Source organism: Vipera berus (assembly GCF_964194415.1).
Source record: "Vipera berus genome assembly, chromosome: 1".
Classification (NCBI taxonomy): Eukaryota; Metazoa; Chordata; class Lepidosauria; order Squamata; family Viperidae; genus Vipera; species Vipera berus.
In genome coordinates, this window is record NC_138202.1 from 104593332 (window position 1) to 104615175 (window position 21844).

The 21844-nt window shown below is 38.9% G+C and overlaps 1 protein-coding gene across 1 annotated transcript in view; it reads left to right on the forward strand.

Moving 5' to 3' along the window:
• Positions 1–7504, forward strand: part of OTOG (otogelin) — a gene marked incomplete at its 5' end in the record, with an annotated part of 105734 nt that extends 98230 nt beyond the window's left edge. Inside the window, 4 exons of the mRNA XM_081330296.1 lie at positions 1053–1172; positions 1455–1500; positions 6907–6986; positions 7093–7504. Coding sequence (XP_081186422.1) covers positions 1053–1172; positions 1455–1500; positions 6907–6986; positions 7093–7293 — 447 coding nt within the window. The 3' untranslated portion in view covers positions 7294–7504. The remainder of the gene's footprint in view (positions 1–1052; positions 1173–1454; positions 1501–6906; positions 6987–7092) is intronic.
• Between the last annotated feature and the right edge of the window lie 14340 nt (positions 7505–21844).

Genomic DNA, 21844 nt, shown 5'->3' on the forward strand with positions numbered 1-21844 from the left:
TCTAGCATTTTTGGACTTGGCTTGGTCTAAGATGGTCAGAGTTTCCCAGATGAAACTATGGTTAAGTCTGTGCTGTGAAATTAAGGAATTTTCATCATGTCTTCTGACTGCTAGTTGGTGTTTATTGGTGTAGTATGTCAGTCTTCTGCCTGTTTATCCTATGTAGTGGCTATTGCAGTCTTTATATTGTATTTATTTATTTTATTTTATTTTATTGGATTTATATACCGCCCTGTCCCGAAGGTTTACAGGGTACTTAAAACAGTATGTCGTAGGTGACTCTGTAAAGGGTGCTTATTGATTAACTAAGTCAAATCCTGAATTTCATTTGCAATTCCAAATACTACTCTTATTTTGGCTGGGAATTCTCTTTTCACTAATCACAGTGATCTGAAATCAGATGGTTTTCTGGAAATACAAAGTTGTGCATACTTAACTGTATGATATATTTAGTAGCATGATGGATTTAATGTCACGAATCCTGAGTATGTTTAATACATGACCATAGCCATTCTACACCCATTACAAAATACCCAACTATGCATAACTCCCAAATACTTCAAATCCTAGTGAACATTACTTCGATCAACTTATAGCTCACAGAACAAAAGGAAATGATGATCTTGGTGGTGAGCTAACACAATTCTTGATCATTCTTCATGGTGGCATTTCTTCATAGTGAAAGTTATATATACAGCATGGCGAACACTGAGTCTAATTTGCTATCCAAGAATAATGATTATTCTATGGCACTGTTCTTTATTGGTAAGTAAGCTTTGGTACTGATTTACTCTTCACATGGACCTACATTGTTGGGAACATTATATTGACCCCATTCAACCGTGGAAGGATTTGATAAGGTTTAATATAATTACTGCATACAGCTACACAACATTTTTCTCAAAGAGACCCCAAACATACATAGCATTGTAGATTAAGAAAAAGGATAATAGCAGAACAGAGCTTTTGGTATTTGCTCCAGTTTTTCTAACTTTCTGCATAATACCATGGTGCTTTTGTATTTCTGATAATGTTTTTTAAATATTTTGTAGCCAGGGTCAAGTTGGACCTTAAACTGTCTCAAATATGATTGCATAAATACACCAGTTGGATCAGTTCTAATTACATCACCCATCAGCTGTCCACCTTTTAATGAAACAGAATGTGTGAAGGTTAGTGCTTCAACATATATTTTTTTATATGATTTTATGGGGACCATAAAATTATTGCATGCAGATACATCACCAAATATTTATAGCTAGACACCAGAATATAGGTTAGTTTTCCCATGGAAAGCATTATTTCTCCTGACACTTACATCTACAGCTATATAGCACTTCTATCTGTATTAGTTTAGGTTTCATAATAGCAGCTAATTATGTTTTTCATATACAATTAGGATTATAACAAAGAATTTTACAATGCATCTGATTTTTATTTTTGTATATATTTAGATTGGAGGATACATTGTCCCATTCCTTGAAGGATGCTGCAAGACATGTAAGTTGCTACTGAAGCGTCAGTATTTGGGGGCATGAAAGGGAAAAAAATGTAAACATTGATTATCAGCAGTACCAATGTAAATAATAAAAGGTATCTATTAAATGCTTGTAAAATAAGCAATACTCTGACTCTAGCCTTCATTTACAAAGTTTTAAAGGGATTTTATTCAGTGGAATTTCACAGTTTGTTTATTGTCAATACAAAATTCAAAAATATTATTGGTTACGTGTTCATAAACAGATTCCAGTCTTTGAAGGTAACTTTTCTGGTTATCTGAAGCTAGGATGAAACAAAGTGTATCTGTAATAAAAGTAGTATCTTCACTAGTGATGATAGTTTGTTCATAATGCTTTTTTTAAAATTGTCATTTTTAGTGCATATATTTATTCAGCATAATCACTCATAAACAATCCAGTTGAGAGGCTACTGTTGATAGCATAAGTAAAAATAAAATGCTGAATATTGATTTGGGGCATCTATTCATCATGTATAATATGTTCAATTTGTAATGTCCTTAGGTTCTGGAGTATCATTTTTGCTCCCATTCCCAGTTAGCCCAATTACACCTACACCTAGCCTTAAGTGTAATACAGGTACATTTTCTTGGAAATCAGTAGGACTGAACCAAACAGAGCCATTGTTGATTTCCAACAATGTACTCCCTCCTAGAAGCATAATGCCCCTCCCGTCACAAAAGAGCTGCATTGTAGTACTAACTGCTCATTCTTCAGATTTGCTCACATCTTTTCATTTTGCACTGTATGGGCAGTGCATTGTTGTTAGCCAACAATGTACTGTTGGCAGTAAGCATTTGCATAGCGTTTAATTTGCTGCACGATTTATTTATTTGCTTAACTGAGTAATTTCAACACTGCTGTAGAACATAGAAAAATATTTTTTGCTCATTAAAGCTTGCTATTCAAATAACACTTCTGCAGAGAGCATGGCATGTTTCTCTATCCAATGTTATATCCTCAATAAATATCTGAATATTCTCATTTATTTTATTATAATATAGAAATATTAAATATAACAATCTGGCATTAGGACAAAAATGAAGAATGTGCAAATCTATAGTTAGACATACTAAATATGATATGAAACTGCAGGATTCAGCCATCCAGGAAAGCCAAATATGGAGACATTAACAAACTAATTATAATTATGGCTTTAATAAAGGAGAATATTTGTAGCTCAGAGTTGACATGAGGGGTCCTTGGTGCTCTCTGAGTTGCTTCTTTTGTTGCAGAAGTTTCATTACCCAAACTAGGTAACATTATCAGTGCTAGTAATGGGAGTTTCCCGATACTCTCATGTAACACCTCTTCTCCGCGAGCTGCATTGGCTTCCAGTTGCCCTCCAGGTTAGATTCAAGGTGCTGGTGATGACCTATAATCCGGATTATTTTAGGGAGCACCTGCTGCCAGCATCAGCTTCCCATCGTCCTGTGCGCTCCCACAGGGAGGGCCTCCTTAGGGTTCCGCCGGTTAGGGATTGCCGGCGGGTGATTCCCAGGGGGAGGGCATTCTCTGTGGGTGCGCCCGCCCTTTGGAACAAACTGCCGATGGAACTTCGGACTGCCCCCGACCTTTGCTCGTTTCGCTGGGACCTAAAAACCTGGTTGTTTGAACTGTCTGGCCTGGACTGAGGGGTTTTAAATTAAATTAATTTTAAATTTAAATTTTAACTTTGTCTTAATCCTGTAGGCTAGTATTAATTTAATTCTATTTTATCTTTCCTTTTTTGTATTGTTTTAACTTGCCCTGTGAACCGCCCTGAGTCCTTCGGGAATAGGGCGGTATATAAAATCAATCAATCAATCAATCAATCAATCAATCAATAGTAATGCTTTAAACTAGCATTGATGATGTTACCTAGTTTGGGTAATGAAACATCTGCAAAAAAACAAGCTCAGACAGCACCAAGGACCCCTCAATTATGGCTTTGTTATCATTTAGGCAGATGAAACCTAAATGATAACAAAGCCATAATTGAGGGGTCCTTGAGGCAGATGGTACTGCCCCAGACGCTTAATGGATCCCCAGAGGTTCCAGGCGGCGCTGGGGTCCCCACCTGCCTCCCTTGCTCACAGCTCGGCAGATGCCTTAGTGGAAGCCTGGGAAAGGACGGCCACTGAGGCTCTTGACCGAGTTGTACCCCTGCGGCCCCTGACCCGGTGCAGATCCCGTCGAGCTCCATGGTTTTCTGCGGAGCTCCGGGAGATGAAGCGTCGGAGACGGGGCCTAGAGAGCGGTTGGAGATCCAGCCGATCCGAATCCGACCGATTGCGACTAAGAGCCCACATTAGGTCTTATCTCGCTGCGATAAGGGAGGCGAGGTCTAACCACTTCGCCACCCTTATCGCGTCCGCAGATAATCGCCCGGCCGCCCTGTTCAGGGTGACTCGCTCCCTCCTAAATCAGGAGGTGAGGGAGGATCCCTTTCAGGGTCGTGCCGAGGAGTTTAACCAGCATCTGTCGGACAAAATCGCTCGGATTCGGACCGGTCTGGACTCTGACTGGGCAGAGTCTGGCGATCAGGACACGGGCGGTCTTGTCGATACCACCTGGGATGAGTTTGATTCTGTGACTCCGGAGGAAGTGGACAGGATCATGGGGAGGCTGAGCACCACCACATGTTTACTGGACCCGTGCCCTTCCTGGCTGGTCTATGCAGCCCGGGAGAGGACACGCAGCTGGTTCCAGGCAGTTATATCGGCTTCTTTGGGTGAGGGTAGCTTCCCCGCCGTCTTGAAAGAGGCGGTGGTGAGGCCTCTCCTCAAGAAGCCTGCCTTGGACCCAGCTGTATTGAACAACTTTCGTCCTGTCTCCAACCTTCGCTTTCTTGCGAAGGTTGTTGAGAGTGTGGTGGCGCATCAGCTCCCTCTGGTCCTGGATGAAGCGGATTATCTAGACCCGTACCAATCGGGTTTCAGGCCCGGGCACAGCACGGAGACGGCATTGGTCGCGCTGGTGAATGATCTCTGGAGGGCTCGGGACAGGGGATATTCCTCTGTTCTAGTCCTATTAGACCTCTCGGCGGCTTTCGATACCATCGACCATGGTATCTTGCTGCGGCGTCTCAGGGGACTGGGAGTGGGAGGCACAGTCTTACAGTGGTTCTCCTCCTATCTCCAGGGACGTTCGCAGTCGGTGTTGGCAGGAGGGCAGAGGTCGACCGCGAGGTCTCTCGTTTGTGGAGTTCCTCAGGGGTCGGTCCTCTCGCCTCTCCTGTTCAACATCTACATGAAACCGCTGGGTGAGATCATTCGTGGTTTTGGAGTTGGGTATCATCAGTACGCGGATGATACCCAACTTTTCCTTTCGACCCCAAACCACCCCAGTGATGCCCTCAACGTGATGTCCCGTTGCCTGGAGGCGGTTCGGGTCTGGATGGGGAGGAACAGACTTCAACTCAACCCCGACAAGACTGAGTGGCTTTGCATATCTTCATCCCGGGTCTATTCGGACATTCCACCTCTTGCTATGGGGGGTGAACTATTACCCCCCGTAGATAGGGCTCGCAACTTGGGAGTCCTCCTAGATTCACGGCTCACCCTGGAAGACCATATAGGAGCTGTGACTAGGGGGGCTTTCGCCCAGGTTCGCCTGGTGCGCCAGTTGCGGCCCTATCTTAGCCGGGATGATTTATGCACGGTCACTCATGCGCTCATGGCCTCTCGTCTGGACTACTGCAACGCTCTCTACATGGGGCTGCCCTTGAGGACCACCCGGAAGCTCCAACTGGTACAGAATGCAGCCGCGAGAGTTGTGTTGGGAGTCTCCCGATACTCCCACGTTACACCTTTGCTCCGTGAGCTGCATTGGTTGCCAGTTGCCTTCCGGGTGAGATTCAAGGTACTGGTAATGGTGTTCAAAGCCCTTCATGGCATGGGGCCGGAGTACCTTAGGGAACATCTGCTGCCGGCATCAAGCTCCCTGCGCCCTGTGCGTTCCCACAGAGAGGGCCTCCTCAGGGTGCCACCGATCAGAGAATGTCGATTGGTGGCACCCAGGGGGAGATCCTTCTCTGTGGGCGCTCCGGAGCTGTGGAATCAGTTGCCGGTAGAGCTCCGGATGGCGCCCGATCTTCGCTCCTTTCGTCGCGATCTTAAGACGTTTTTGTTTGTACAAGCCGGCCTAGCCTGATGGGGATTGGTGGGGTTTTTATTTTTTTTGTATTCTTAATTTTATTTTTGGGGTTTTATAATTGTATTAATTGTTTTTAACTTGGGCAATTATTTAATCTCTTTTTAATGTTTGTATTTTGTATTTGACTTTTGCCCTGTGAACCGCCCTGAGTCCTCAGGGAGAAGGGCGGTATATAAATATTATTAAATTAAAATTAAATTAAATTAAACTACAGTTCTATGCTACATATTGCACTGAATTTAATTAATCAAATTATGTTAGTTACACATGTTGGGGATAGGAAACGCCTTTCCTGCTATGCCAATCTTACAGCTTATTCTGATTGCAAACTGCTTACTGTATTTAAAACAGACAGCCAATTCAAGAGAAATGAGATAAACAGCATTTAGAAAATTGTAGAGCTGAATTGTCCCAATCCTACAGTTGCATCTCATTTGTTTAATTTTCTGTGACCAGTTAGGCAATAATGCTCTTTTTCCCATCACATTGTTGAATTGTGGAACTGAATTGAGACTTGACTCACAAGGTCATATGTAATACAATACTGTATCAAATCATTTAAACACAATTCTCAAATTCCTTACCTATGTTATATTAAACATTATTACATTACATTATTACATTAAATTCCTTACATTTGCTAAATATGTTGTAAATTTCAGCAGAATAGTATATATGCATAACTATGTATGTTAAACATTATAAATATTGAATAGACACATTATATTGATTTACATATTTATCATGCCCACTTTGTTGTACAGTATTACTTTAGCTAGATTAAACTACTGTCAGAACGATATTTCAGATTCTGGAGTAAGGTATTAATATTACACAGTTTGAGGACTTTGGGTTAAATCCATTAACTTATGTTTTTCAATCTGAATTCTTAGTTAGAAAAGTTGACATCCCAGGATTTTAAAATAAATGCATATGTTTATGTTTCTGCCACTTTAGAAAGTGGACATTTGGCAGCAGTGTAAGTATCACTCCCCTTGGTGGCAATTGTACCAGAACAAAGCATAATCTTTATAGTAGCTAGACACTGCATCTCTAGTGTTTTGGGCAAACCTTTTTTTAAACCCTTATTTAAAAAATACCTCATTTAAAAATTATAAATACAATAGCATCAGCAGTTACTTCATTTCTTTTCATAATTATTTCATAATTTTTACTTAGCATATTTTATCCCCTTTTGGGGCACAGCTATGCATAGGGATGTTCATGTTTTCCAAACAATTCATAATTGTAGGTAAAGAAGATGGAAAATTCTGCAAAAAAGTGACGGTTAGAATGACAATACGCAAAAATGATTGTCGAAGTAATACACCGGTAAGCATTGAAACTTTACTGTTTGCATCAGCTCTGTTAAGGTTTGGAAGTCATGCACATATTAACCCATTTTATTTACTGGAGTTTTTTGTGTATTTATTCCCAGGTAAATATTGTTTCCTGCGATGGAAAATGTCCTTCTGCAAGCATATATAATTATAACATTAATACATATGCAAGATTCTGCAAATGTTGCAGAGAACTGGGATTACAGAGGCGAACTGTACAACTATATTGCAGTGGTAACTCAACCTGGGTCAGCTATACAATTCAGGAACCCACAGACTGTTCTTGCCAATGGTCATGAAGCTATGCTAAAAGAGGTCTATTTCTTAAGCAGCTTTGGAGGCAATTAATTTTATTCCCAGAATAAATTCAGAATGTTAACAGTTCATCACTTGACAATGCAGCTATCTATAGTTAGAACAAGAATTACTTTTAAAGATGATGTTTAACATTAATGTCATATATATTTTTAGTATGCATCCCCATAAGAAAATGATGCTTCACTGGAATGTTCAGTATTTTTCAATGTTAGCTCATTCTATATAATTGGCTACTTATATAACTGTATAAATGGTTTACTTATATGAACAGTAGAGTGTGTGAAAAGATAATGGACAATGCCTTGACAAATATAGCTGTGGGTCAAATTATCCTATTGATGGAAATTATTGCCATTCTTTACCATAAGTTTATCATTAATGTTGCATTGTTCATATGAAGAGACTGTATTAAATATGAAAATAGATTGAGGATTATAATCCTTTAGAGCCACTTAAAAGAATGGTATGATTCAACTATAGTGGTAAGTAGATATAATCGTCTTGGATGATGGGATGTGGTGATTCAGTCAAACAGAAGCATACACATTTAGATATGCACAGTAAGGTGTGTCATATCTCTGACAGGTAGAAATGGGACTTTTTATTCCAAAGTACTTTTCATTGAGACAAAATCAACAAAAAAACCACCCCTCTTTGTTAGTTCATAATCAATTGCTAACAAAAACATTCCAACCTAAAAGAAGAGAAATCTGGGCTCTTTTGAATTTCATAAACTTAAGTTCTTGTCTTGTGCCAACTTTCAGAAGAGAAGAAGTTGCATGTTAAAGAATGCAAACCATGTAATTATATGCATGTTTATCAGGGAAATGTTTTCAGCATGGATAAGTGTATATATAAGCTTGACCTCTGGTGGGAAACATGGCTCAAAAATAGTTTACAGTGTAATGAGACATATTTTTATAGGAAATGTACATGATCTATGTCAATTATTTAGCATAACAAAGAGCATTCAATATCTCTTAAAACATTAGGACAGTTTAAAGAAATATTACAATTTATCACATTAAAAATCATTCTGTCATACAAACAATATCTGAAAAATAAATATTTAGCCATCTAAAGTATAATATTTCTGTTATTTGTGAGGTTCTTTTCTAGTCTAGTAATTACAAATAACAAAACCATGGATAATGAAACTTTGAAAAAAATGTACTTTAATCACGCACAAATGTCCACCTATCCTTTTGCATGTCTGTAAAGTAACAGAAAATATCAAAAAATATAGGTACACTACAAATGAATCTATTCCTATCTCTCTTACTTACATCAGCTTAGTTATTCCTACAGAGATTTGAGTTCCATAGTGCTCCAAATTTTCTATGGAGTTCTGAAACAAATTTCAAAGGATTTGCTCAGCCTTCCTTCTTACTATTCACAAACAGCTTTTATTATCTACAGTTCCATTACCCAGAGCTTTGCAGATCCACAGTTCCTAAAAAAGTGATCAGTTTTTCTTATTCACAATAGATTCATTTTTCTCCAGCCGTATGCTGCATTTTAAACTACTTTTGAAACTCTTGAGAATACATAGTTTGCTGTGTGATAATCAACTAAAGTAATGAGAACTTAAAAAGAGCCCAGAGTAGTCAAAATGTCAATAAAAAGAGTTTCTGTTTTTCAAAAATGTACTTTTCTTTTGCAGAGATTATTTAATCAATATACTCATAAACCAGAAGTCCAATAAAAGCTTTTATCTATGCAGCCAGTTTTAATGTAATATACTATTAATATACTCTACCTCCTGGTTTTAAAACAGAGAATCCTTTTTCTGCAGTAGGGTGTATTTTATAAGTAAGAAATTCCTGGAAAACAAAAGGTTCAAAAGTTCTGTATTATTTATATGTTGAGAGCTAGTTTGGTGTAATGATTAAGGCATCAGGCTAGAAATCTTGAGTTCTCGTACCATTTTAGGCACAAAGCCAGTTGGAGAGACTTTTGCACCTGTCACTTTCTCTCAGCCCTAGGAAGAACGCAATGGCAAACCACTTCAGAAAATTCATACGCTTTTCCAGGAAGTTGCCAGAAATGAAGACTGACTTGAAGACACCAAAACCAAAACAAAAAAGTGATATTTAATATTTATGCTTCAGGTATAAGGCGTGGCTTCCTCTGTCTATTGAGAAACCCACCAAAATGTCCCTTCATTAACTTAAACATTCTAGTGATACAAATGGATTCTGACCATTCATAGTTTCTTATAATTAAATTCAAAGATTTTGGAAAGGTTGCACCATTTGCTTTTTTATGCATGCTGCATGATAATCATTAACTTAATAGGAAGATCTGTATTTTTGTTGTTGTTAGCTGCGAAGTCGTGTCTGAACCATTGTGACCCTATGGACAACGTTCCTCCAGGCCTTCCTGTCCTCTACCATCTTCAGAAGTCCATTTAAGCTCATGCCTACTGCTTCAGTGACTCTATCCAGCCACCTCATTCTCTGTCGTCCCCTTCTTCTATTGCCCTCAATCTTTCCCAGCATTAGGCTCTTCTCCAGTGAGTCCTTCCTTCTCATTAGGTGGCCAAAGTATTTGAGTTTTAGCTTCAGGATATGGCCTTGTAAAGAGCAGTCAGGGTTGATCTCCTCTAGGACTGACCGGTATGATCGCCTTGCAGTCCAAGGGACTCACAGGAGTCTTCTCCAGCACCATAGTTCAAAGGCCTCAATTCTTTGGTGCTCAGCCTTTTTTATGGTCCAACTTTCACTGCCATACATTGCAACTGGGAAGACCATAGCCTTGACTATACGCACTTTTGTTGACAGGATGATGTCTCTGCTTTTTAGTGTGCTGTCTAGATTTGCCATGGCTTTCCTCCCAAGGAGCAAGCGTCTTTTAATTTTTTGGCTACAATCCCCATCTGCAGTGATCTTGGAGCCCAGGAAAATAAAATCTGTCACTACCTCCATTTCTTCCCCATCTATGTGCCAGGAATTGAGAGGGCCGGATGCCATGATCTTGGTTTTCTTAATGTTAAGTTTCAACCCAAGTTTTGCACTCTCCTTCTTCACCCGCAACAAGAGGCTCTTTAGTTCTTCTTCACTTTCTGCCATTAGAGTGGTATCATCTGCATATCTTAGGTTGTTGATATTTCTTCCGGCAATCTTAATTCCAACTTTTGATTCATCTAGCCCTGCCTTTCTCATGATGTGCTCTGCATATAAGTTAAATAGGCAGGGCGACAATATACAGCCTTGCCGGACTCCTTTCCCAATTTTGAACCAATCAGTGGTTCCGTGTCCAGTTCTCACTGTTGCTTCTTGGCCCACATATAGGTTTCTCAAGAGACAAATAAGATGGTCTGGTACACCCATCTCTTTAAGAACTTGCCACAGTTTGTTATGATCCACACAATCAAAGGCTTTAGCATAGTCAATGAAGCAGAAGTAGATGTTTTTCTGGAACTCTCTAGCTTTCTCCATGATCCAGCGTATGTTGGCAATTTGATCTCTAGTTCCTCTGTCTCTTCGAAATTCTGTCTGTACTTCTGGTAGTTCTTGATCCACATACTGCTGGAGTCTAGCTTGTAGGATTTTAAGCATAAATTTACTAGCATGAGAAATGAGTGCAATGGTGCGATAGTTTGAACATTCTTTGGCACTGCCTTTCTTTGGAATTGGAATGTAAACTGATCTTTTCCAATCCTGTGGCCACTAGTGAGTTTTCCAAATTTGCTGGCAAATTGAGTGTAGCACTTTTACTGCATCGTCTTTTAAGATTTTGAATAGCTCAGCTGGAATACTGTCACCTCCACTAGCTTTGTTGTTGCTCAGCTTTTCTAAGGCCCACTTCACTTCACATTCTAGGATGTCTGGCTCGAGGTCAGTGACCACCTCATTGTGATTATCAGGGACATTAAGCTCATTCTTGTATAGTTCTTCTGTGTAATTTTGCCACCTCTTCTTAATCTCTTTTGCCTCTGTTAGGTCCCTGTCATTTTGGTCCTTTATCATGCCCATTTTTGCATTAAAACGTTCCCTTCATCTCTCCAATTTTCTTGAAAAGATCTCTGGTCCTCCCTATTCTATTGTTTTCTTCTATTTCTTTGCACTGTTCATTTAAGAAGGCATTCTTATCTCTTCTAGCTATTCTCTGGAATTCTGCATTCAATTGGGCGTATCTTTCTTTTTCTCCCTTGCCTTTCCCTTCCCTCCTTTCCTCAGCTATTTGCAAAGCTTCCTCAGAGAGCCATTTTGCTTTCTTGCATTTCTTTTTCTTTGGAATGGTTTTGGTTGCTACCTCTTGTACAATGTTGTGAACCTCTGTCCATAGTTCTTCAGGCACTCTGTCTATCAGATCTAATTCCTTAAATCGATTTGTCACCTCTACTGTATATTCAACAGGGATATGATTTAATTCATACCTGAGTGGCCTAGTGCTTTTCCCTACTTTCTTCAGTTTTAAGCCTAAACTTTGCAATGAGAAGCTCATGGTCTGAGCCACAGTCAGCTCCTGGTCTTGTTTTTACTGACTGTATAGAGCTTCTCCATCTTTGGCTGCAGAGCATATAGTCAATCTGATTTCTGTGTTGACCGTCTGGTGATGTCCATGTGTAGAGCTGTCTCCTGGGTTGTTGGAAAAGAGTGTTTGCTATGACCAATGTATTCTCTTGACAAAATTCTATCAGCCTGTGCCCTGCTTCATTTTGTACTCCAAGGCCAAACTTGTCTGTTATTCCGGTTATTCTGTATTTTTAGTTTACTATTTATCCTTTAAAATGTTACATATCCTGATTCTGCTGTACATATCTTTATTTCATTTATATCATGTTTAATAACCTTTAACAGCATATTATAAAATATAACAATCCAATGTTGATTTTAAAAATCACATTAAAAAAACAAATTAAAAGTGTGTCACTTTTGTCTTTAAGTCTAATACAGGTGAATAAATTGTTCCTAAAAAAATCAAGAGGCAAGCAATTTTATTCCAGGGTCTCTGACTTTCAGAGATTATGTATTAATCACTGTATTAATGTGTTCTAAAGATGAAGTTCACTCATCAAAATATCTTTCATGTTTATTGGACATCACAAAGAATCTTTAAAAATAGTTGGCTACAAACCTCATTAGTGCTAGAAGTATAATAATAGAAGGGATAGGAAATTCCCCCCACCCCATTGTCCCATTAACATAATTTTGAGAAGACCTATGTGGTTTAAAGATGTGAATGTGATGTTGAATTGTTGTATGTATCAAAAAATAATTATTATATGAGGAACTATCATGGGGAATAACATAAAGATTACTTTTTTATGATGGAAAGACTATGCCACTGTCAGTATGGTAATGTGAGTTTTCTCTCTAGCTTTTTACTGACCTAGAAAGGTCAGGTTTTTATGTTGCATTTAAAAACTGATCTAATTTGTATGTGACAAACAAACAAGGATTTCTTCAGCTGGTTCTCATTGATAAGACTAGCATCAATCAACATGCAGCATTACCTGTAACAAAGAGCATGCACAGAAGTCAAAATCAAACTGAATATTCTACTAGCAGAAGTGATTTCCACTGATGGAAAGCGAAATCCGTTCTCCTGCAGCTCTTCATCGGCCCGTTTCCCACTTCTTCACAAGGTCCCCTACACTTATTGAACAGATTTCAAATGCACCACAGATAACTAAAAAGAGGAAAGGATTAGAAAGTTGAATAAATTTTACTTTCAGAAAGATGAAATAATAGAGTTTTCTAGGCCATCTTGAGTCTTGGAAAGATAGTCCATTAGTATTAAAGTAAATCGGTGAATTAAAAAAGTGTACATAGCAATGTCTATTGAAAATAATACAGAGTGCTTTTTAACCCACAAATATGCTGATCTGAGGCAGGTTTTTTTTTAATCCCATTTATATCCCGCCCTTCTCTGAAGACTCAGGGCGGCTTACAATCTAAGAAGCACAAATCAATGTGCTTAGCAATAGCCTTCATTCTATGTATATGCCTGCTTATTAGGGCTTTCGCGCCCCCCCCCAAGCGGCATTATTACAAAGTCAGCTTTGTCAGGGAACACCTGCTGCCGGTGTCAACTTCCCTCCGCCCTGTGCGTTCCCACAGAGAGGGCCTCCTCAGGGTGCCACCGGTCAGAGAATGTAGATTGGTGGCCCCCAGGGGGAGGTCTTTCTCTGTGGGCGCCCCAGAGCTATGGAACCAGTTACCGGTTGAGCTCCGGACGGCGCCCGATCTTCGCTCCTTTCGCCGCGATCTGAAAACATACCTGTTCGAACAAGCCGGCCTGGCCTGAGGGGGGATTGGTGGGGTTTTTACTATCATTTTATTGGGGTTTTATTAATGTATTTATTGTTTTTTATGGGCATGTATTTAATTACTTTTTAATTTTTGTAGCTTTGTGTTTTATTCTTGCCCTGTACACCGCCCTGAGTCCTTCGGGAGAAGGGCGGTATAGAAATATTAATAAATTAAATTAAATTAAATTATTGCCCCCAGATCCTCATTTTACCTACCTCGGAAGGATGGAAGGCTGAGTCAACCTTGAGCCTGGTGGGACTCGAACCTGCACTAATTGCAGGCATCTGGTGTTACTTAAGGAGGCATTAGCCCACTGCTGCACCAAGGCTCTTAAAAAATTATAAAAAAATCTTCAATAAAAAAATCTTAGTTACTACTATTGATGAATGGTTAATATGCTTTTCATTGTGTGAGTATGTTTTGTGATCAGACTAATGAGCGGGTTGTGTAAAAATATATCCAGTATTTCCCTGCGTCTTCCTGTTAGGAGAACCTGAAATATAAATAAAGCATTTTACAAACTTGATCTCCCAAAATGCAATTTGTTCCACATTTCATGTTTTAATCACAACAGAGGCTTAAACTACACTTGTGCTTGATCTTTTTTCCCTAATCCCACAGCTGTGTTATCTAAGTCCTAGTCCCTCTTGGCTGCCTTGTTGACTTCTTGCTTCCTAAGTTTTTAAAGAGGACAGAAGATAGAAAAGGTCTATTTTTTTTTTATTGAAAAGTTTTAAAATACAGTTTTCCCTTAAGAAACCCCCCTTCCCCCTCCCTGCTCCCCCCCTACCTCCCCCCAACCTCCCTCCCTCCCCCTCTCCCTCCACCCCCCCTCCCCCCCGACTTCCCAGAGCTAAATACAAGGTATATATATATAAAAAGGCAACCATAAACAACCATATACTAACAACTATAAATTCTAAAATCCATCACTCTCTAGCTTATATAGGATAAGACACACCTTAACAATATTAAATATATATAAAAAACTAGAATAAAAAAAACGAAAAAAAAAAACGAAAGAAGACTTATTCGAATGCTACATAAAACTTCTTAACCCTATACTTGTTCTGGATAAACTCAATCCATTTTCTCCATTCCATAATATAGCGTTCTTGCGAATGATCTTTCAAATAAGCCGAAATCTTCGCCATCTCTGCCAGGTCGGAAACCTTTAAAGTCCACTCTTCTATGGTCGGCAGTTCCTCTTTCTTCCAGTATTGGCCTATCAAAAGTCTTGCCGCCGTAATTAAGTTCAACATCAGCTTGGTGTCCACAACTGTAGCGTCTGCAATTATTCCCAACAAAAAAAGTTGCGGACAAAACTTTATCCTCTGTTTAAAAATCTTCTGCATATTCCACCAGACTTTTATCCAAAAAGCCTTAACCTTCTTACATGTCCACCATATGTGAAAATACGTTGCATCTTCATCACCACACCTCCAACACTTAGGCTGATAATTCGGATACATACTTGCAAGCTTTTTAGGATCTAGATGCCATCTATAAAACATTTTGTAAAAGTTCTCTCTTAAATTTTGAGCTTGAGTAAATTTTACGTTCCTCACCCAAATCTTTTCTCACGTGTCCATTGTAATAACTTCCTGGATATTTGGGGCCCATTTTATCATACAATCCTTAACAAGCTCTGTTTCCGAGTCAATCTCTATCAATGCAAGATATATCCGTTTAATATGTGCTGACCCCTGATTTCTAATCTGCTTTATCAAATTTCCATCAGTCATTGTAAATCCATTTTTCTGGTCTTCTTTCCACCTGGCCTGTAATTGAATATATTGAAACCAAGATTGAACAACCTTCTCTTCTCGCAAGAGGCTATATGATTTCAAACACCAAACATTCCTTTCCAGGCTTAAAATTTCCTTGTACGTAGTCACATCATGTTTGAAACCAGCATGTATATTTTCTATTGCGTGTTTTGGAATTGCCCACAATGGTATCTTGCTGCTTAGCTTATGTCTATACTTCTTCCAAACTCTCAGCAATGCCTGTCTTAAAATATGCATCCTAAACACAGTATCTACCTTCTTATCATACAACAAATATGCATGCCAGCCAAACAACAAATCATGGCCCTCAAGATTTAATAACCTCAATTGCGTCAAATTAATCCAATCGCTTATTCCTACTAATGCAGCAGCTTCATAATATAATTTAAGATTAGGCAATTTAAGGCCACCTCTCTCACGAGTATCCTGCATAATCTTAAGTTTAACTCGTGGCTTTTTCCCTGCCCACACAAATTTATTGATACCTCGCTGCCATTCCTCCAGATTAGAATCTTTCTTAAGAATCGGTATCATTTGAAACAAAAATAAAAATTTGGGCAGGACATTCATTTTCACTGCTGCAATCCGTCCCAGCAAAGACAATTGCAATTTTTGCCAACTCTCCAATTCCTTTTGAATTTTCCCCCATAGTTTTTCATAATTATTTTTATATAGCTTTGTATTAGAGGGCGACAAAATCACCCCCAGATATTTAACCCTTTTAACAATCTCAAATCCAGTTAATCCTTCTAAGAGAGCCTTCTGTGAAACTGTCATATTTCTAGCCAAAATTTTAGTTTTCTGTGTATTTACTTTAAATCCAGAAACCTTCCCATATTGTGTTATTATCTCCATCAGGTCCACAACAGAGTTCTCTGGCTGGGTCACTGTAACAACCAGATCATCTGCAAATGCTCTCAATCTATAGTCCTGATCTCCAACTTGTATCCCTTTAATTTTTTCCGAGTTCCGAATCTTAACCAATAGTATCTCTAATGTTAACACAAATAACAAGGGCGATAACGGACACCCTTGCCTTGTGCCCTTCTCAACATTACATGCTACTGTCAGGCTATTGTTAACTATGATTCGGGCAGTTTGTTTTTGATATAATGCCCTAATCGGCTGTAAAAAATTTTCCCCAAAATCCATTTTATCTAAAACTTTCAACAAAAATTGCCAATTCAATTGATCAAAGGCCTTTTCAGCATCTAAAAAAATTAGCGCTGCAGAGATCTGGTTGTGCCTTTCCAAAAACTCTAACGCATCAACTATATGTCTCACATTATTTTTCATTTGCCTGCCACTAATAAACCCCGTTTGATCCCCATGAATCACCTGTTGCAGAACCCTCATCAGTCTATTAGCCAAAACCTTAGCAAATATCTTATAATCTGTATTTAAAAGCGATATCGGTCTGTAGTTTTTAACTTGAGTAGCATCCTGGTCTTCCTTCGGAATCAAAGAGATAAAAGCTGTTCTCCAAGACGGTGGCACCTTTCCCCCCCTCTGAATTGTCTGAAACAGTTCCTTTAACGGCTTTATCATCTCAAATTGTAAATTTTTATAATAGGCCGCAGTCAAGCCATCCGTGCCTGGCGCTTTATCCACCTTCAACTCCTTAATTGCTGTAAGAATTTCTTCTTCTGTAATCAGTTGATTAATCCCCTCTTTTTGTACTTGCGTAAGAACCGGGATGCTAGCATTCTCCAAGTATATATCAATATCTTTTACATTAATTTCCTCTTTAGTATATAATTTCGAATAAAAATCCACAAAAGCATCCTTAATAAGATTCTGTTGAAACACAACCCTTCCTTTATACTCAATCTTATCTATATTAGAGGCCCTTTGTTTTTTCCTCAGTCTATAAGCTAACCATCTGCCTGGTTTATTAGCGTTGCAAAAAGTATTGTGCCTAGCAAACCGCAGATTGGTTGCCACTTGATCTGCCATTAATTTATCAAATTGTCCTCTTAGCAGTCTAATAGCCTCCTTGATCTTCACATCCTCTGGGTTCAAAATCAAAGCCTTTTCTTTTTCCTTTATTTCATTCTCCAGTTCTTTCCTTCTAGTTTCCACTGCACGTCTATATCTATTATTCATATATATCAACACCCCTCTCATATAGGCCTTGCTAGCATCCCAAACCATGTCCATAGAGGTACCCTTATTCATATTAATCTCAAAAAAATCCTTCATCCGCTGTTTGCATTCTTCACATTTCTCTGATTTCTAAACAAATTCTCATTTACGCGCCACGAGCGCCTGTCTCTTTTCTATTTTAACTTGATCATGCTCTAAGAAAAGGTCTATTTTAACTTGATCATGCTCTAAGAGGCCCAAGCTGTATTTTTCATTAATGCAGGGTGATATCCTTGAGGTCTTATTTTCCATAGCCATTCTGAAATTCAGTTGGATTATCACTACCAGTTACAGAAGATGCTGTAGTCTTGTGGGTTTTTATAGCTCATATCTGGTGGCCCTAAATTGGATGCAGACTTTGCCATATATTCTTACATTTAAAGGACAACATTTCAAGGAGGACAACCTTAAATATTAAACTTTTTGTATCGGTGGTATTTCACATTAGTCCTCCTCTCCCATTCACACATTCATATCCACTGATCTACACCCCACCCATAGCCCCTTGCTCTCTCCTGACCCAGTTAATGGATACATTCACATATGTTCTATTTCCTTCCAAGCTGCAATTCAGACTGGGTGGGAAGAAGTTATGTGAATTATGCAGAGGGCTTCAGTGATACAGCATTACTGTATTGCTGGAAACTTTGAATTACTGGAAACATATTGGTGGTCATGCAGCTATGGAGGTGTGAATCCAGGAAGACCTCCAAATTGAAGCCTGCTGTTCCATAGGGAAACACAACCCCCTTAAGAGTGCAATTCCAGAATCATGAGTATTCTGAATATTTTTTTTTCCTTTCATCATGTCCAATTCTCAAAAACTGCCTGACAAGTACCAGCAGTTTTCTTGGCAGGGTTTTTCAAAAATGGTTTGCCCTTGCCTTCTTCCTAGGGCCTGGAGATTCTCAGTCATCCAGGTCATAGTTGTCCTAAAGATGCTTTTTCAAAAGGCAACTGGACTTTGTCTTTTCCCGGAAAATGTTTCACTTCTTATCCAAGAAGCTGAACTGAAAAAGCTTCTTGGATGAGAACTGAAATGTCTTCAAGGAAAAACATAAAGTTCGCCTTTTGAAAAAGCACCTTTGGGATGATTGCCCCAAGATCACTCAGCTGATTTCATGCCCAAGGTGGGACTAGACATCACAGTCTCCCAGTTTCTAACCTGATGCTTTGATCACTATATCAAACTGGCTCTTGTGAATAAATAGGCAATACATTTTTCCTCATCCAGATCCTGATAGCCTCTACACTTCAGTTCAGGACTTCAACCTCATTACTTTCCCCCCCACCTCCCCAGCTAGATATTATCAGCATACTCATGACCTCCACCCTGAATTAATTAGTAATACTTCTCTGGAATGTCATATGCAGGTTAAAGTAGATCAAGAAGATCAAGCTCTGGTAAATCCCGTAACTGTGTGCCAAGAACCAGACCCCTCCCATGCTTCAATCATGGACTGTTTATTATCTGTACAGGAATCACCTAACAGAGCAGAGGTCCCCAACCTTTGGGAGACCAGGGACTCGTTCCATGGAGAAAGTATTTTCCACAGGCCGGAGAATGTGTGGTTTTGTGTGCTGCCTGCATCCCATGGAGGGAGCTTTGCTTGTTTGTGCGGACCGGTTGCTGGCATGCCATGGACCGGTACTGGTCCACGGACCAGGGGTTGGAGATCCCTGTAATAGAGCAATATTTATTTCCTTCAAAACTGCTGGATTTTCTTTGCTTCTTTTACCCTTGCTCTAATCCTTTTTTCTTCTGACCACTTCTGTCACTATTAAGGTGCTGGCCTAGAAACCAGAGATTGTGAGTTCTGGTCCTGCTTTAGGCATGAAAGCCTTTGGGTGACTTTGGGCCAGTCACTCTCTCTCAGCCCAACTCTCGAACACAGGGTTCTTGTGAGGAAAACAAGGAAGAAGGAGTATTAGGTATGTTCACTGCCTTAAGTTATTTATAAAAAAATAATAAAATCAGGATAAACATCTAATAAATAAAATAAATTCAAAACCACACATTATTCTTGTATTCTTAATTCTAAATTAAGTCTTATATTCTTTCTTCAAAAAGATCTTGACAAACTTGAAAAATGGGCCCTGTCCAACAAAATGAGTTTCAATATGGAGAAAAGCAAAGTTTTACATTTAGGCAGGAAAAATCAAAGATACAAGAACAGACTGGGCGAGACGTGGCTCAAAAACAGTAACTGTGAGAGGGACTTTGGAGTCCTAGTGGACGATCACTTGACCATGAGCCAGCAGTGTGCAGCAGCCGCCAAAAAAGCTAATACAATCCTGGGTTGTATAAACAGAGGCATAGAATGAAGATCACGCAAAGTATTAGTACTGCTTTATAAAACCCTAGTAAGACCACACCTGGAATGTTGAGAGTTTGGAAAAAATTCAGAGAAGAGCAACTAAGATGATCAAAGGCCTGGAGACTAAAACATAGGAAGAATTGCTGCAGGACTTGGGTTTGGTTAGCTTAAAGAAACATGGGTGACATGATAGCAGTATCCCAGTATTTGAGAGGCTGCCACAAAGAAGAGGGGGTCACATTATTCTCCAAAGCACCAGAGGGCAGGACAAGAAACAATGGTCGGAAACTGAACAAAGAGAGAAGCAACCTAGAATTAAGGAGAAACTTCCTGACAGTGAGGACAATTAACCCGTGGAACAGCTTGCCTCCAGAAATCGTGGGTGCTCCATCACCGGAGATTTTTAAGAAGAGGTGCTAGACAGTCACTTGTCTGAGATGGTATAGGTTCTCCTGCTTAAGCGGGGGTGGACGGGGCTGGACTAGAAGACCTCCAAGGTCCCATCCAGATTCTATTCTATTCTATTCTATTCTATTCTATTCTATTCTATTCTATTCTATTCTATTCTATTCTATTCTATTCTATTCTATTCTATTCTATTCTATTCTATTCTATTCTATTCTATTCTATTCTATTCTTAAACAAGTTTTTTCCCCATTCATTTTCTCAGGTTTTGTGGCTAGGCTGAATGCTTAAACCATATATACAAAAGGAAAAAACCTACTTTTTAAAACAGATATACTGACGTTGAAGATACAAATCCATACTTTCTGACATACATGTCAGCTCTTTCACTATTAATTAGACATTTGCCTTAATTTTCCTGGATACATTCATTCACTCCACAAAATTAGGCCAATTTTATTTAGATCTATTACTCTTCTCTTTTCATTTCATATAAATAAAACATAAGATTTTTTTTCTTTCTTTTCATTCATTACGTCATATTCTCTACCATTTAATTTTTTTACACTACCATATCCTATGGTAATCAGCAGAGGCCCAATTGCTATTGACCTAAACCATTTTTATTTTGATCAGATGAGTCCTTCACATACTCCTTTTTAGTAAAATAGATAATACCTATACTAGATCATGTTGTATCTATGGCACATGCTTGATCACTTTTTAGAACTTTTTAGCCAGTGTGCTCAGAAGAACTTAAAGCTCTTATACTGTTCTATGCAAGCTAGGACGTTTAATGTTGAGATTACCTTTTATGTTGTTGCTTGTATCCCACTAATTATCAAGTATATGCATTGTATTGATATATATGCTGAATCAACATGAGAAAAATCAATGCTTGCCCTTTTATTAAAAATAGTAAAGCAAATTACCTACATACAGTACAGGAACCTCTCCTTTCTGATATTGCTGGTTTCTAAGTAATTCACTTTATTAAACATTCATTGTCCAACATTCCTCTCCCCAACAGAAAGAAAATATGGTATGGTGACATATGCCAGTTTTGGCTGGGTTATACTGTAACACATCTAAATCTTCTGTCAACAGTGGCATGCTGTTGCATTCATTTTTTAAAAAGTCTCCCTCTATGATCCATCTGTTATATAAATAAAAATAATGCAGCCCTATATTTTTATGGAACACTAATCCACCTTGGCTATGGTGTAATTATCAAATGATTTCATGCTATGCTGGTGGCAGGCTACATCCAGGGCCCGTAACACATGCTGCTGAGCTCTTTTTAAATCCTCTTTGCACAGCTCCATTCATAAATTTGCCATGGCTTTTAAGGCAACATAGTCTGAAGCTTCGCAGAATGATATCAAATAAGTTCATTTATATTGCTGTAATGCAGCCACTCCCCCACCTTCACCAATCCAGTGTGTACATTCTATTATGCGTGCCTTCTGATCCCCGAACTTATTAAATACAGAAAACCAAGGTTTTACAAGAGTAGCCATGGCACATTATGGGAACCTTGAATAAGTGACATGAATTTTGATCCTATGATAACAATTGATAAATCTTTGACAAACTTTTACTAGAGAGGTTCAA